The 18,347-nt window shown below is 38.5% G+C and overlaps 1 protein-coding gene across 1 annotated transcript in view; it reads left to right on the top strand.

Annotated features, from left to right (window-relative positions):
* Nucleotides 1–18,347, top strand: part of LOC107217386 (homeobox protein Nkx-2.4) — a 42,860-nt gene that overhangs the window by 13,653 nt on the left and 10,860 nt on the right. The window contains exon 3 of the mRNA XM_015654890.2: nucleotides 14,462–14,548. Within this exon, the coding sequence (XP_015510376.1) occupies nucleotides 14,462–14,548 (87 nt within the window). The remainder of the gene's footprint in view (nucleotides 1–14,461; nucleotides 14,549–18,347) is intronic.

Genomic DNA, 18,347 nt, shown 5'->3' with positions numbered 1-18,347 from the left:
AACAGCGTTCAATTATTTTGAGCATCCGTAGTCGGTCACGCGGTTTGATAAGTTTCATCATTTTTTCTCGATATGCATGATGCAACGATCGTATGTCATAGATATCAAGTATTCCATGTGAATCTAGTAAAACTCATTCGTCCGTTAACTTTCCGGAATTTTTTGAAACTTGTTGTACACAGAACGGTTTTTACCTTTGCAACCTGAATTTGGATATCCCGTTTTTTCAAACAGGGATTTACGATGAAATAAAGAGATTCTCAAAGCTGTTTGCCTGTGTGAATTAAGATTTTTGAAAAGTTGAATAATTTCGAAGAACCGAATATTTCTCATATCAAAAATCTTTCAAGCTATAACTGCGTAGTAAAAATAATCAACCATCACAACAATTAACATTTTTTTTTAAACGTTCATCACAGACTCTGGTTGACTTGAAAAAACTTCAAGTATGTACAAGCTGTTTTCCACTTCGAATCATTGTCATTTGATCAATTTCTGAGGTATTGTATAAACTGTGATATTTGCAAGTATCATTAATTTGCAGGTAATCGCAGCTTTCGGCAATCTCGAATCTAACCTCAATGTATGTTTAAAAAAATATGTCACCCAATCCATAGGTTAAAAGGACAAGAACATCCCTTGTTAATCGATAAATTCCAATACTAGTTTAAAAGTGATGCACAATGTGTACGTATAATCTACGTATTTTACAGATTATCTGAAAATAGGTACGTACTACGTACATAGATGCATCTGACAACGCGTAGAGTAAAGCGCACGCGCGATTCGTAAAAGGGACACTGCAGATGCGACCCTTCATTTCATTATGTTCACATATTGTCACTTTGAGTGTGCAGCAGCTCGACCCATTGTGAATACCTGTTCTGTTCACTTCGGCATTGCAGTTATCGCCATTGATGTTGTTGTCCTTGTTGGTATTGTTCTTGGTGTTATTGTTTCTGTTACTGTTGCTCCAGGCCATGCAGCCAGCTGCCGCTCTGGACTTTTCTGTTAGGTTATACATGTACGTAAGGGGGTGGAGGTAAAAATGTAGAAAGATTAGAAAATAAACGGGTCCTAACATAGAGATTTAAAAAAGGCGATAATCTGTTTCGTCGAATTTTAAACTAAACGATATCGGTTCGAATGGTATTGGAATTACATGAAAATTACATTTTTTGGATATAACAACGTTAGATCTGTTTGTTTAGTTAACTAACTTTGCTCAACTGAACAAGGCCCTAACATCAATTTATTATTGAAAAAAATCGATTAGTTATAAAAGAAAATATAGTATAAATAATAATAATTAATAAAATGAAAAACAGTTTCACAGACCAGATTTTCTGTTCACTGCAGTTACAAAACTCATTTCGTTTCATTTCGTATCTAAAACGAAATATTGTGTGTACATTTTTCGTTTATGGTTAAAAAAAAATTAAAACAATCAATGCACATAACAAGAAATTTCTCTTGACGTGTATAGTTTCGTTTCGACCTTTAAAGTGCGTCGCGTATAATGTTATACGCATAAACGATGAATATGCATCGGCGGTGGATGAGGAAAAATACACACTGCATAACACGAAAAGAAAAAGATATTCGGTATATTGAAACGGGCAAAGCGTCGTGATTGGTAAACAGTATTAAAGCTTCAATCTTTGTTCACGCGTCTAAACTTGAAATGAATGGTATAAAGAGACTGTGTGTGAGAGAGAGAGAGAGAGAGAGAGAGAGAGAGAAAGGCCGGGGTGAGCCGAGGTATGTTTGCGCAGGAAGGGAGGAGCTTGGGTAAGCGCGTCATCGTGCTGGGACTGGCTGAGTACACAAAGTTATTTTGGCACGTTGCTTTCGCATATTTCGTACGCCATATAGGGACGATGCACACAACTTGCAGAAATGAAATGCGACGCGGCGCGGTCTCGAGAGTTCAACTCCTGCTGGTCGTGGAGGAACGCCACTGAATTCCAGAATCGCGGTGTCTTCATCTCCAGTTCCGCTAATAATCACAATAATTGGCTTGCGCAAAAAGCTTTCGTTCGTATGAAAACAAGGTAATCAACTCCAAATTGAATAAAAAATTATTATTTTGATGTATACTTGGTGACAATGAATCTGAGACGGCTAATTTCTTACACTAGGCTGTTATGTTGGCAACACAGAGAAACCTACAGCGCCACAGTCGGCTGAGCGTGAAACAAACTCAATCTCAACAAACGTAACATAACCCGTGAACGTCGAATCTAACCTTGGAATACGTGTCAATCCAACAAGTCACCATCGCCGCGGTATTTTAAGGTTAGATTCCACGGTCATGGATTATGTTACGTTTGTTGAGATTGAGTGTGTTGCGCGCTCGGCCGACTGTGGCGCTGTAGGTTGATCTGTGTTGCCAACATAACTGTCTAGTGTAAAAAATAAGCCGTCTCAGATTCATCGTCCAATGTGTACATTATACAGACGTGCATATATATTGCAGAGAAAACGGGCATATTTTTGTTAAAAATTTCAGGACTGAACGAAAATCTTGTCTTCTTTAAGTCCTTTAGTACCAACCTGCAGGATTATTTATTTATCTGATAATTTTTTTTTAATGTGTTCATCAATTTCGAGGAAAATATTCTCTAAGAATTCTCGACACTTAGCTTTCGGGCATTTTGAGGAAAATTTTCACACCAGAAATTCAACGGAAAGTTTAGTTATCGGTCTTGCTGCAAAAATGAAAAAACCAACCAGCTAGGTATACAAAAGTCTCTGTTCTTGCATGAAATCATCAAATCGAGCCAAGGACTTTACGTTATTTTACGTAATTTATGTACACAGTGATCCAAACGATAATACATACATATTATAGTTTTTTCGTCATGGCTTGACAATTACAATTTCTCATCCGAAGCTGCAAAAATACTGAAAAAAGGTCCAAGTCTGCCGTGTGAAAAATCTTTCCGGCGAGGCTCGTCGCATACAGGAGTGGAAAAAAGCAGCGGGCAGCGGTTAGATCTGCACGGGGAAATGCAATGAGCGTGCGTGAAAAGGGAAGCGGACGAATATGCATATACCGGAACCTCTTTGCATCTTGAGCAATGTATGCACCCTTGGGTTCTGAAAAGTGTGCAGAGCCCTGAAGAGGAGAAATTCAACGGTGCATCAGCCACCTGTAATCTGCATATACACGCCCCCAGCCTCTGGAGGATGTAATTATCGCTGGCCACATGCCGGCGAAACTGCGCACGCGTTCTTCAATCTACGTGTCGTGTCGTGCCTTATTATGCGTATGCAGATATGCAATATTCTGAACAGCGCGAGTCGCTCGGTGCGAAAATTACCCTCTGTAGCTATAAAAATCCTTCAGACTCTCATCGAAAAATTCATACGTCTGGAATATTCACAGGCATGTGTGGTATTAAAAGTTTAGCCTTCTAATTTGGCATCTCGCGTGAAAATTTCTTCGGAATCGGTTGAGACATTCCTGAGAAAATGAAAATTCTTTATTCAAAAGTGGCTAAACTGTGTGAGAAATAAACGAAGGTTCAGTTCAAGCTACAATCAGCAAACATGGCTTAATTCATGGCAAATTTATCATCTTTAGATTTCGTTGGCTTTCATTATTGATGAATGAACTTGTCAAACTGAAGATGGTGATGGGTAAATCTTCAAAGTGCTCACAATTTTTCACTGCATTAAAAAACGTAATGATTAAAGATCTTAGAAAAGATCAGTTGATTAAAAGATTTGACAATATGGCACGGCTTCATAAGCAGCATGGGCAGTTGTATAAGTGCCAATTCCGTCACTTCGCAATCAATTGGCACAGAATGCAGAAGATTAGATAATAATCGTAACGAGCAAAAATATTAACAGTATCAACGATGATACCGTTTGGGTATCTTGATTTTACTTGCACCTGAGTGAAAACGGTGCTTCATAAATGCGTCGAATACTGAGAGAAATTTTTAGTTCCATTTACCGCTCAGTCCTTAACTGTTTTCATTTTTCACCACATTCGAAAAATATAGTTCTAGGTAGAAAATGAAAATTAGTTTTCTAGCTGTTACCGGAAAGTCTAGTATCCGTTACTCTTCTTTCTCATTACGATCACTGTTACTATATTTTCTTGCTACTGTTGTGAAAATTTAATGCTTGTGCAATAATAAATTGACGTTAAAGCCTCGTTTAACTAAAGAAGTAGAGTAAATCGAACAAACTGATTTTGCGTTGCAATTACCAAAAAAAGGATCGACAATAGCGCAAAATGGTTACGCGTACCTCGTTTTTCGTAATCCCAACAATATTCAAACAGTTTTTTCAACGATACCTGTTTTACCGAATTTTTCTAGCTACCATAACAAATGACATTTTCCTCAGTAAGCCTCATTGAGTGAAATAAAGATTTATTCGCATGGCACATGTCGATGTATCGAGTTTTTGATTGAAAAAGCATAAAGATATCACCGAAATTTTTGTAAATTATACAATCGGATTTTAAACCCGAAAAACGGAGTGACTGACTGCATACTGTGAGTAAATATATTATGTACACTAGCAATAAAAGTGCCAAACACAGGCCAGTTACAGCCCGGATTGTTTGTCATAGGGTGTCCACTGTATAAGAATTAGTGGGGCGAGTAAAGTTACGTCCAACTAATAGGTGAGTGGGACCGGTTGTGGACACCGCTAACAGCACGTCTTGGCTAACTGCGGGTCCATATAATTACGACCATCGGTCCTGACAGTCAAAGGATGGCCCCTCAAAAATAACACACCGTATCGGCCCTGAGTAGTCGCGATAAAAGCGACAGCTTCTTCTGTTATATCCAAAAATTTGCAAGGAATGCTCAAATCATCTGTATATATTCTCATCACTTGTATTCCCGTAAAGTGCTGAACTTGATCATAAACTTCTCACATCGAGAGAAGTTTCTAGCTGTTGTTGCTACAATAGAGTCCTTCGTTGTTTACACTTTTTAACCGTAACCAAAAAATATGGTTCTTTACATAAGGAAAGTAAGTTTTGGAACTGTAAACAGAAAATGTAGTTTTTTTTATTATAGTCACTCGTACTATATTTTTCTACTAACTATTGCTGTAATTTCACGTTGGGGAAGATTAAGTTAATGTCAAGGCCTTGTTTGATTAAAAAACATTAGTCTACTAATAATCAAATAGATTTAATGTTGCAGTGACCAGAAAATTCAGTAATGTCAACTTTAACAATAGTATGTATAGTTGCTTGGACCCTATTTTTATATTCATTCAGTATCAAACCTGACGCAGAAAAGATCGAAAAGTACTTACAAATAGAAACTATGTCATTCCCGATACTTATAAATCTTGAGAAAAACGAGACCAGTTCTGAATGATCTTACAATCAGTCACAACTGGAAAGTTTCTCTCCGCTTCATCTATTGATGAAGAAGAAAAACAGAATTTTTATGAGTATCACTCTGTCAAAAGAGAATAAAATTTACATGATCACAAGATTATGCAAGAAATGGATCTGACTTCAAAAACACATCCTTCATCGTGTCAAGAATGACGAAAAAATTTATTTCGTCACCAAAAAAACGATGGCTTTCATAATCCTCCCTTGTATAACATTCACAGCTTACTGTGTAATATGGTCATGGAGGAGTAGCTGAATTTTCAGCGTATATAGATTTTTTCAATCAGACTACACTGCTTCAAGAGCTATCTTTCCGAAATTTGTATTTTTTGCGTATGAGTTTCGATCTTGAATATTTTTTCGTAAAAGTTCATTACATGGAATATAAATTCAGAATTTCAAGCTGGTTTGGAGATCCGTGTAACTTTTTGTTACAGTGGTTTATTTATTTATCATTTTCTCATTCTTTACCAAATTTCCGTGGGGTATGAAATTAGGGAAACCGTGAGTGTATTTGATTTTATCATGAACAACTGCAGGACAACGTTTTTCGAACTCGAATAATGCACAGGATGAGAAAATCAACATTCGATGATATTGTTATCAGGCAATGAGCGCGCGTATCGCTTTCGTCCATAGCTTTATAATACAAGTCGCGGCTTGTGGCCACACACACACACACACACACACATAATCGGCAAGTCATCATCGGCTCTGTGACGTTCTGCTAAAATAACACGAGGGGCTTTGGCATTGGGGGTTTCCCCTCTGGCGTACCACTTAGCAGGGTCAACACGCGCCAATTAACAGCCCCTAATCATAATTTGATATTTCAACCGCAACGTAATTATTCTGCGATCTAACACCGAGTAACGCCGCAGACGTTCATATTATACATACATATGTACAATATTTATACATGAAAATTCGGTTACATCCTGAAAATCAACTAAAGGGCGTCTGGACTCAATTTATAATTCTATAATTCCATGTAGTTGGTACAGTAGCTGCATAGAATCATTAAGAAAAATTGCTAAGGCGATTTGTCTAAGATGATTTCAATAATTACGAATAAATTAATCTACGAATCATTGAAATTGAGTGTACTTTTTTCCTCAGTAGTAATATCAATTGATATTTCAGCTCTTTTAGTGCCGAAGCGTTAATGTTTTTTTTATTTATTTATCTATTTATTTTGTATTCTCTATATTGACGCGACACTGTTTTGATCTAACTCACCTTAATTAACCCCGCAATTGCACTTGTTGAGTATTGATTCCACAATTTTTTTGACCAGAAATTGTCTTGAATGAAATGTAGAGATTGACGGCTTCTGACATTTTTTTTTTTTTGCATGCGTATAAAAAAGTTGAACGGTGTTCGCGATTAAACTTTTTCATGATCTAAAGGCAATCGATTCCTTGGCATTAGATAAGGCATTTGTATAGTTGCAGTCGAGATTTTAACCTGCAACACAGTAAGTTATTTCGAGCCAGCTATAACGTAGGGTAAACGATTAACTTCGAATGGCTGGATTGCCTCGATCAGATAGATAGATAGACTCTATAATTTCTGACAATCAGCGGTTCCAAATTCACCCTACCAATTGCTCCCGCCTAACTCAATCAATTGCTCGCCCTTCCACCCTACCGCCTTGCACAAACCCCTTGTCGGACACAGAACTAGAGCCTGGAGTATCCCTCACCCCTGCGGTACAGATAGGTATCCGAGAGATTCATTGCGTTTTGATAGAGAGACGTATAATAATCACCATTCGAATACCAAGTTCAATCGAAAACCGCAAGTCACGCAAACACCTTTCAAGACTGCGGTATAATAGAAGAGGCACAGACAGCACGGAACTTGACGTCCCCAGAACGATCGCTGAATGATGACTTGTGACCTCATCTTTCGGACGTAAAGATGTCTTTTTGACGACTTTTAGTTTTGTACTAACGGGGAGGTTTCACGGTACACTGAGAAAAATTTCATTTGTTACAGTAGGTAACTAGAAAAATTCGGTAAAACAGGTGTCGTTGAAAATAAAACTGTTTGAATATTGTTGGAATTACGAAAAACGAGGTACGCCTAACCATTTTGCGCTATTGTCGATTCGTTTTTGGTAATTGCAAGGCAAAATCAGTTTTTTCGATTTACTCTACTTTTTTAGTTAAACAAGGCTTTAACGTCAATTTATTCTTCCACAAGTATTAAATTTTCGCAACAGTTACAAGGAAATATAGTAACAGCGATTGTAGTGAGAAAGAATAGCAACAGATACTAGACTTTCAGGTAACAGCTACAAAACAAAGCTATACTTTTCGATTGTGGTAAAAAATGAAAATAGTTAAGGACTGAGCGGTAACCGGAACTAAAAATTTCTCTCAGTCTATAATAAAATTATGTAAGGACCGGGATGAGAAATTTCATTAAGAGTGTTACAATTCCTCGAAAACACCTGCATGTAATAATTTATAAGACGTTCACGACCTTTGCAATTTGAGGGTAATGAAAATAACTTAACTAACTTGTGCGCAACACTCATTTATAATTATCAATTCGGTTAAGTTACATGAACTGAACAAACCGCGACTGTATTCGTCGATGACACAAAGTGGCCAGAAACCGTTACATCGCCGAGTAGGTATATTACGTAGATCTAAGAGCTACAGATAGAGGTTAGAATGGCTGTATAACAGCGTCCAAAAAAAGGAACAACTCCAAACTAATGACTTATCTATTCACGCGAGTTGGCAATACGATAATTATGATATTAGGTACGCTCATGGTTCCTTGATCATTCGATTATGACTGTTGTGATAAATTGGCGTTGGTAAATGAATGATATAGACTGGGATCTCATAAAGCTTTATCGACTTGTAGATAGAAAACTGAACATGGTCATATAAAGTTGCTCAGTCCAAGTTACGCACATTCGAAGCTGAGACAGTTCTTTGACACTTGATTTCGGCGAAGAACGACCTGAAACGAAAGGAGTCATGGCAAGTCAATTACCAGCGTTCCGCCTATCAGAAGTACCTAATCCTCGACTTACGGTTGAGTAAACGCGGGAGTCCGACTCGTCCCTCATCCTCCGGGTTCCACGGGCTCAATGCTCCAGGGTAAACAGTTGGGCTCCCGGAGACGGTGCAGCGTCAGCTACCTGCAGCAGGCTGCACTAGTAGAGGATGAAATTCCCCGAGTCTCCGGATCGGCTGTCACCGCAGCTCGAGCCGCGTAGTTCGACTCTCCTTGCAGAGCTTTCATCGAGATCAGAAACGGGCGCGTATTTACACACCGCATTGCTGGGCTGCTGCTGCTGCTGCTGCTGCTGTTGGTGCTCCTCTGCTCCTGCAGTGATGGACAAACGGACGAACGGACGAATGGTCCCTGGCTTGAAATAACACGCGGCAAGCAGTCAGGCGGGCGTTTCTCTCCTCGTCATCTTCTCTCCTGCAGACCCAGACTCCCACTTTGACTACGCGTATTCACCCCAGCTCTGCTCCCAAATATTGTGCCGAGCCTTGTCCAGTCTTTTCAATTCTTCTATACATACACACGGGATGCTGATGCTGTGGAGAAAGAGAGAGTTTGAAATGTTCATGGTTTTCAATGTTGATTTAACGCTCTCGCAGTTTTCGCCCTTCGCATCCCCCCCCCCCCCCCCCCCCCCATAACCAATGCTGCCGTTCCGATGCTCTAGAACAGTGTGTATAGACTATCGATAATCCATTTTTTTTGGGACGAACAAGTCGACGACGGTATGGAAGAACGTGATATCTCAAATTGTGCTACAAGAACGTGACGTCTCAGATTGTCCCAAAAAAGGAGACATCTCAAATTTTCCTAAAATAACGTGACATCTCGATCGCGTTCAAATTTTTCATTGATACGGCACTAGAATTTTGGGTATATGAATTATACGAAGCATTTTTTCCCAGTAGATTCAATAATTGTTTCAGTCATTTTCTCATTTATTTAATCTTCATAATGAGGAACCAGAAACTTTCACGTAAAATCGAACAAACAAATATTCTTCAATTCTAATATGTTAATTACATTGAATTTTTCAATTTATGAAATGAAGACAAAAATTATATACATTACGGAATTGGAATGATATTTATACAGAACACTACATTGGGCTTACAGAATGGTCAGAAACTTTCACATACAATCGAAATCGTTATGAAGGCTAAATAAATGTAAAACTGACTGAAAGTGTAAGACTCTTGGACTTGAAATGTTTGTGGTCTAAGGACACTTTGGACTCCGACAAGACATGACGTTGACAATTTATTTTCTTGGTCCAGGTTGATTACAAAGTAGCTAAATAAACTCCGACCAACATATGGGCGAAAGTTCTCGGCTGCGTATCGCTGAAGGGAGGGTCTAGGGCTTCCATTGTGGTTCTCGCCAGGCGGAAGTTATCTCACCCCGGGGTTAATATTCTGCGAATTACACGCTCAGAGCCGCTCACTTGTCTTACGGACCGATAAACTGCGCCCCGAGCTGTTGCTACGTGCCTTGTACCCTCTGCACATTGTCAAACGTGCATGCCCAACACGCGAACGATTGATGCGTAGTTGAATTTCGGACTGAAGTGGATCGTCGGCATTCTGCATCAGGGATTCTGAGTTGAGCCCAACGCAACGAGCGACTAGTTGCAGGATGAGAACTGTGGTGTGCTGTGTGTGGGAATTGGCGGCTTATGTGTGGCCACTTGACCATTTTATAAACTGATGCGTTCTCCGTTATTGTGTTCAAGTTGTGCGTTGTAATTGTAGTACAGTACACCGCAGATAAACATATGGGTTACCCATTGACGAAGATGGGTACTGGCAAGTTCGTCCAGTACAATAGTGCATTGAGAAGCACTAACAAATTTCATTTGTTACAGTAACTAGAAAAATTCGGTAAAACAGGTATCGTTAAAAAAACTGTTTGAATATTGTTGGTATTACGAGAAACGAGGTACGCGTAACCATTTTGCGCTATTTTCGATCCTTTTTTGGTAATTGCAACGCAAAATCAGTTTGTTCGATTTACTCTACTTTTTTAGTTAAATACGGCTTTAACGTCAATTTATCGTTGCACAAGCATTAAATTTTTGCAACAGTTGCAAGAAAATATAGTAACAGCGATCGTAATGAGAAAGAATAGTAACGAATACCAGACTTTCCGGTAACAGCTAGAAAACTAATTTTCATTTTCTACCTAGAACTATATTTTTCGATCGTGGTAAAAAATGAAAATAGTTAAGGACTGAGCGGTAACCGGAACTAAAAATTTCTCTCAGTGTGTAACATGTTGAGGGAACAATAAATTCCATTCGTGAGGGCGAAAGAATGCAGTCTTATGCGGAAAGGAAACGGTGATACTTGTCAGTCGTGAGTGACCGAGTGCGCTTGCGGAAAACAACTAAACTTTACTGGTTGGTGAGATACACGGAGTAGTAGGACGAAGTCAACATTGAAGCAGCGTTCGGCACAAAAGTTGGTCCAAGTGCGATTTAAGCGCCTCTTGCGGTGTAAGCCCGTATAACGCTCTCCCCCTTCCCCCTATGATCTTACGATTCACCGTTTGTCACCTTTTCCTCGGATTTATTGTCGGTTGAGATTGAATAGGCAATTAATCGGTTTTCACTCACTTCAAATGCGTACTTTACGAATTTACGGAGCATGTTTATGGCACGGAGGTTTATAGGTTAGGATCGCCGCTCTTCTTTTTTCACATTTTATAGCGGAAATTTCACTCTTTCCCGTAAGTGGCGCTCAAATCGCATTTAGACAATTCTTCTTAAGTTACTTCAAAACTGGGGTCAAGTTTTATCGCAGAGTGTTGTCTGCTTCCTACTACACTCCGTGGTGAGATCGTATCACGGCAATGTTTTCGCCCGCAAGGCAGAGAAGCCAACTTAGATGTCAAAATCTCCCGCGTCTAGTGGCGAATTTGAATAATATTTTTACGACCACTCATAATTAGCAGTCATCAGTAATCGGTCAGTTGGCAATAAAACTTTGCCAAGCCTTTCCGAACCACTACATCAACTATTTGCAATCTGGTTAACCTAAAGAAATTCACATCGCCTACATAACCTCCGTAAGTCATGTTTGACAGGTAAAGCTTGAGTTGGCCAGCCTGCACGAAAATACAGCGAGCGAAGTTCGCGCATCCGCAGTCAGGCGATCAATTTTCTAAGTTTCGTTGTTTTATCTCATTGTGTATAAACCTATTGGATATTTATTTACCAATACAATGTGTATTGTTCGGTTAGAAATGATTCTTGTGAAAGTTCACATTTATCGTTACAGAAGGAAAAAGTTTGCGTAGGATTTGTCAGATATCGCTATCAAATATTGCGAAAGAAATATGTTTTGTTTTCGTGAAATATAGAAATATCAATAATAGATTGGACAAGAAAGTCATCAGAAAATAATTTTTATAACTATCGAGTGAAACAAAATGTATTTGAATCATCGATGTATGTTTTTTTTTCTGCAGTGTTCGGTGAATGCAATAAATTTGTATTTTTTTATATATAGGTACTTCTGGCATCCACAATTTCACGAAAGTTGCGACTAGCTCCACCTAACGATATCTTTACACCTCATCATTGACACCCCGGAATCTTGCCCTTCACTTTTCTCTGCCGCGCAGAGTATAAGGTATTACATAAAAGAAGATGAGCACGCTTCTGGTGTCTATCCCATCACATTTAGGGACCAATGAGGTACTAAAAAAAACTTCCTCGCGGGTTTATACGTATAAACGGTGCGCAGGTATACGTGTATGTGTGACATAGTTGTATACACATATACCTGAACCTTGACGCAATATCCCTCGGCGCACTCGACACTCTGTAGTCTATTGTAGTTCATATATTCCGGGATTACGACACGCGGCTGTCAGAGGCAGATGCTGATCCAATCGAGTCGGAAACTCCCGACGCATCCAACCATCGGTATTCAATTGTCCGAAAAGCCTGATCCCATAAACGGTTCGCGTCTATCGAGATGATCGCAGGTAAATATAAAAGATATTGGCGGGTTCCACAATGCAAAAAGTATGATATTCAAGATGGCGTTAGACAATATAGACGTCAAATTGACTATCGGCACGTTAAATCATGGCAGGAAATTATGTGCGTGTAGTGAAATTTGAGCAAAAAAAGTCAGATCGGTAGGTGACAATGTCCACGAATGAAAATGTGAAAAATTATCGGTTTATAAAGTACGCTAATTTGTGCTTAAAATAGAAAAAAAAAACAACCAATAAGCTGAGGTATTAGTTTGTCGATAGTTTCACAATTCCAATTCAAGAACTAAACCATAATCGGTGTCAGGAAAGGTTTAAAAAGTGGAACGGATGCCAGTAATCAAATTAAATTACGTATCGACCAATATTGATGATTATTTTAAGTTCTGAAACTGAACGAATGTTAAAGCAGCGGAATATATGGTTTAAATTTCATCATTTCATGACTTTGAATAATTCACTAAGCTTCAGTTACTAACTAAGACATTATCATCGGAGTTTTCGATCAAGCTCCATCGATTAAAATTTCAAGTACCTACCTACGTGTTAAACTTAGCAAAAAAGTCCTCTGTGATCCAGAATGGAATGATGAAACAATAAATTTTAACTTCAAGCATCTGTTTATTAACACCGTCCGGGAAATAACGATATTCTACTACTTTTTCACTAAAAAAAAAAAACATTCGATACTTACAATCGTTATAATTTATAAATAATTAACTTGTGATTCAGTGAAAAATATATTATTGCTATCCAAAATCTGTTTTAGCTATACAATTTGGGGGGAATTCATTTTCTGTACTGGCGGGGGATTTTTTCAGTTTATAAATGTACCTAGATTAGGTTCGGTAACACCTTTTGAACCCTTGTTTCAACACTGCATGAAATTAATTACTGGAACTCCATTTTATTCTTGTTCCAACGGTGTATGCGTGCAATCTCGTATCGCCTCAACTTTCGCTGAAATTAAGAGCACACTGAGCAAACTGACCAAATAAAACGATGAAATAGCGACGCCTCCACTATTCAGGGTTTTATTTAGGCGTGCAGCCCTGTAACCTGGGCGTTATAGAGTGCCACTTGGAAAAATATAAAGAATAGTCGTGAAGCCCGGTGCAGGGACCCTTTAGCAAGGATTACGGGATTGGACCCTCTTAAGTCGTTACAAAAATTGTCAATCATTAAAATTGAATATTACCGCGCCTATGAAAACACCGTCTCGACTTGACGAAATTTTAGCAGCCTTCAGAAAACTTTTGGCAGCACAGGTTCGATCCATGCACGATACGTTTCAACTGCAAAATTAATGACTTCCTTTGTTTGAAAATTGCTGAGGGATGAAAACATCGGTTAAAGTCTGTTTCTTCAATGCAGCTTCAAGAATTTCAACATAAATATGCGGTTGTATGTATTAAGTTAATCAGAATTAAGGTTGTCAGTAATTTGTATGCAAAACAAAAAAAAAAAAAAAATTTATTCACAGGAACATTAAGAATAGTGTTTTATTATAGGTTTAATATCTCTTCATTCCTGGTTGCTTTTTAACTATGTAGCCAAATACCATTGTCAGGTATGATACAAGCACTGTAGAACCGAAAAAATTTAACATTTAAAGCCATACATTGAAAATTTTAGAGAAAAATCATTTTTGATGCTTCACTTTTCAACACGGAGTTACATCTTCTTTCAAAATTTCAATGAAATCACTGACATTTTCTCTGTTATGTCTTACAGTCCATTGTAATTCTGTTTCCGAAATCGGCATTGAACTTAATTTTCAACCTATCTGTAAAAGTATTAAAAAATGTTTAACAAAGCGTCGAAGAAATAAAATCCTTTCATCCAAAACTCGTTTTTCAAACTGTTACGAAACATTTTTAATTAATCGAAAGTGAAGTTCAGTACAATTTTTGTGAAAAAAAAAAAAGAAAAAAATTAAACTTGCAAAGAGGAATATATGAACCGAAGTACACGCGAATTGAAGTTTATAGTAAATTTTACTTTGTTCAAATGTATTACAGTACCGTTTTTGTGTTTCAGGTCAAAATCTGGTTTCAGAATCACCGGTACAAATGTAAACGACAGGCCAAAGAAAAAGCCATGGCAGAGCAGAATGCGCAAAATCAGGTAAGAAGAATCGATAGAAACGTCCGAGAAAAATTTACAGTATTGGTTAAGATACAGTTCTTGACTATTATCATTTTTTTCCATAACTGAAAAGTATGCATCTGGATACAGAATAAAAACAGGTTTCTTCCCTGCATTCAAACTTCTCAAACGCTGTTATTATAAAAGGTGAACGTTTGTCTGTTTGTTATCGATGATCTCAAAAACTGTCCAACCGATTTGGTTGATTATTTCCCCATTGGAGATGTTATTTCTTCTAGGTGATTCTGAGCTATTTTTTACAGAATTAATTGCTCAGGGAATGCAAGAAAATCTGTTGTATTGTTGTAAAGAACGAACGTTTCTTTATTAATTGATTATCGATGATCTCAAAAACTGCCCAACCGATTCCGAGGATTCCTCCACCATTGGAAAAAGTATTTCTCCCAAATAATAACAGGGTATACTTTATTGAACAACTGTTCAGAAAACGGAAAAAAGTCTTTAATGTTATTACGAAGAACGAACGTTTCTGTGTTTATTACCGATGATCTTAAAAACTGCTCAACCGATTTGCAGAATATTTCATTACTCGTACTCTTCAGGAAACGCGTAAAACTTTTTCTGTAATTTCCGAGTGACGGTAATATACTGAAGTAAAATTTCTCTCAGCGTACATTCAGTGAAATTCACATTCACGTATTCGCTGTCACAAAATTTGATGTATTTCACATCAGCCTGTGACGATCGTCATCCGCACCGTAGGTACAGTTACGCGAAATGGATTTCGAAAATGTTGTACGAGGAGAAGAAGACGCGGCGTAAAAAGCGGAGCGGACGAGGGTGAAGCGAGATATTAGAATTCAGAGCGTGCCGTATCTTGATCTACCGCTTCGCGTATGCATCGACGAATACATACGTACATCTGGATGAAATTGAAAAGTTTCTGGCAGCCCGTATGAGTGCTTGGATCGGTAGTTGTGTAAAAGACGCGTCTGTACAGATACCGTCGATAATATTACAATCTTCCTATGCAGGGTCACGTATAATCGCTCTTCTCGCAAATGCATTCGACATTAGTCCTAAACACGCGTTTACGCCATGGCCATATGTGTACGGTAATACGGACATTTTGCGTTGGCATCGTTTAAATAACAGTTTTACTTTTGAACTAGTTGCACGTATGTTCGATGGATTGTAAACAAATTGTAGAGACATTGTAGAGACATTGTAGAAATGAAAGAATAAAATATAAAATAAACTGCAACCGTGTGTTGCTGACTAGTGTTTGGAAATAGTTGAAAATCTCGTACAAACGTAAGTTAATTGTTGATTATTACAGATATTCTGTTCAAGATGATAATGAAAAAAGCCGCAACTACAATTGTTTCCGCTCGGTCGTTAGCTATTTTCATTTTTTACCACAATCGAAAAATATTGTTCTAGGTAGAAAATGAAAATTAGTTTTCTAGCTGTTACTGGAAAGTCTGGTATTCGTTACTATTCTTTCTCATTACGATCACCGTTACCATATTTTCTTGCAACTGTTGCGAAAATTTAACGCTTGTGCAAGAATGGATTGACGTTAAAGCCTTGTTTAACTAAAAAAGTAAAGTAAACCTAACAAAGTGATTTTGCGTTGCAATTACCAAAAAAGGATCGACAATAGCGCAAAATGGTTACGCGTACCTCGTTCTTCGTAATACCAACAATATTCAAGCAGTGTTTTTTAACGATACCTGTTTTACCGAATTTTTCTACTCACTGTAAGAAATGAAATTTTTCTCATTGTTCGGTGTTAAAAAAAAATCAAGGTAAACGTTGAAGGGTAAACAAGCGGTAGAAATCGTAACTCGGGGGTTCGTATCGGGGCCAAAAAGTGAATTGATGCTATGGCGGGGCTTTAATTTGGGGTTGCGAGGACTCCGTAGGAGAAATCGACTGGGGGAAGCAGCGAGGCGAGGGCGCGTTCTCGAATCGTGGGGGGGAAATTTCTTCCTTCCTCCGTCGGCTAACGAGGGAATTATGAACTGGTGCACCCGCCGGAGCGTGCGGGAATGGGAAGGCTCGATGGAGATGTAGATGATCGTTTCGGGTGGGTTGATATTATTGAATGCATGGTGTTTATACTGCCACCACCACCGCGAGGAGAGAGAGCTAGTCGTTCGCAAACACCGTTTGTTATGGGTGCTTCCATTGTTGCACGGAGAGTTTAGATCTTATCCTTAATCTCGACATCCATCCGCGCAGAGCTTGCAAAATCGTTGTTATATACATCGAGGAAATTGTCCGCCACTTATGGGACAATTATTTTGTTACAATATGTACCCGAGGGATCTCAGGGTTTGGGTTTCGGGCTCACGGATCGTCGAGATAACCGTTAACGTGTGCTTTTCATTGCGGGAAGGAAGGTTTTCTGCCGATCCTCTTGAGCGATCCTCGCCGATTTTCTTCATTCTGCGATTTGTTACAATACGTCAAAAAACATTAGGCACGTATTTCTAAGCGCACCAATTCGGCCATTTCAGGGGTAAGAACCAAGTTTAAAATTTGCCCCCGGAACATAATAAGGGATACAACTCCTGAGGGTAAAAACACTGCGCATATTATCGACTGGTTGTGAATTTATGGTCCGATTGGTTTCTTGGACAAATTTTACGCCGTTATCGAAAAATTGCGAAAAATCGATGTTTAGGGATAAACATCAGGGGTAGTTTCCGCATCTTGAATGCCCAAACTGGCACGGCAACAAACATGCGTGCCTAATATTTTTTGACGTTACTGCAACATATCACAAAATGAACAAAATTCGTGAAGTACTTTACTTGCCAGAGAAATTTCTAGTTGTGGTTAAATCACTGTATTGTACCTACGATTCTTGACTAAAAAAAAAAAGATTTCTCAACAAAATTGGCCATTTTTTTTTAGCGTCAAATTGAAATAAACACCAAAATGGTCATGAATAATATGGTTCAAACTCTGATTCACACGTTTTTACACCACATTCGTATGTACGACTTAGATATATCGAGACGATCTCTTGAAACTTGAAAATCAACTGCGCATGCGCGAGTTTTATCGGCTGTTCATGCAGGCTGGCCATCCCAAGTTTCAGCTGTCAAACTGTTTCTGTCGGCGATGTAGTTGATACGAATTTTTGAGGTTAGAATCTCAAATAATTGAGGTAGAGACTCGGAAAGGTTTGGGAAGCATTTGTTATTGGGTCGAAAAGTTGATTCTTCAATCAACGGTCGGAATTCAATGCTTATGCTCTTTGAAAATTCAAACGTACACATTTTGAGTACGTTGGCCGGCCTGAATCGCGGACAAGAATATCGCTGCGGGAATATTTCGCCGACCAATGAGATTGAATTATTTGGCGCATGCGCAGGTAATTTTCAAGTTTCAAGAGATTATCTACAATCTATATTATGAATGTTCATAAACGGTATCAGCAAAGCCGAATATTATACTTGTAGGCTGTGCACGGATTTTCTCTATTTCAGTTCCTCCTCTCGCGGACGTGTGTGTGCGTGTGTTTTTCTTTCATTGTGTTTTCGTTGTTTTTTTTTTTTATTTTATTTTTTTTTTTTTTTTGAATTCTCCTCGTTTCTTATTTATTTTTTTTCTTTTTCACATTTTTACTTTTATTTCTTTCATTTTCTTTTACTTCTTTTTACTTTTTACTCTTTACCGCTTTATTTTATTTCCCCCTCGTGCAGGCGGTAAAAAATCTCAAGTGCCGCGCGCGTAGCGAGCAAACGAACGAACGAACGAACGTTCGTTCCTCGTTCTCTCCCCTGATGCCCGCTTCGCCCCT

The sequence above is a fragment of the Neodiprion lecontei genome, chromosome 5, assembly GCF_021901455.1.
Source record: "Neodiprion lecontei isolate iyNeoLeco1 chromosome 5, iyNeoLeco1.1, whole genome shotgun sequence".
NCBI classification, from domain to species: domain Eukaryota; kingdom Metazoa; phylum Arthropoda; class Insecta; order Hymenoptera; family Diprionidae; genus Neodiprion; species Neodiprion lecontei.
Note: the sequence above shows the minus strand (reverse complement) of the source record. Positions and strands in the feature narration are given on the sequence as shown.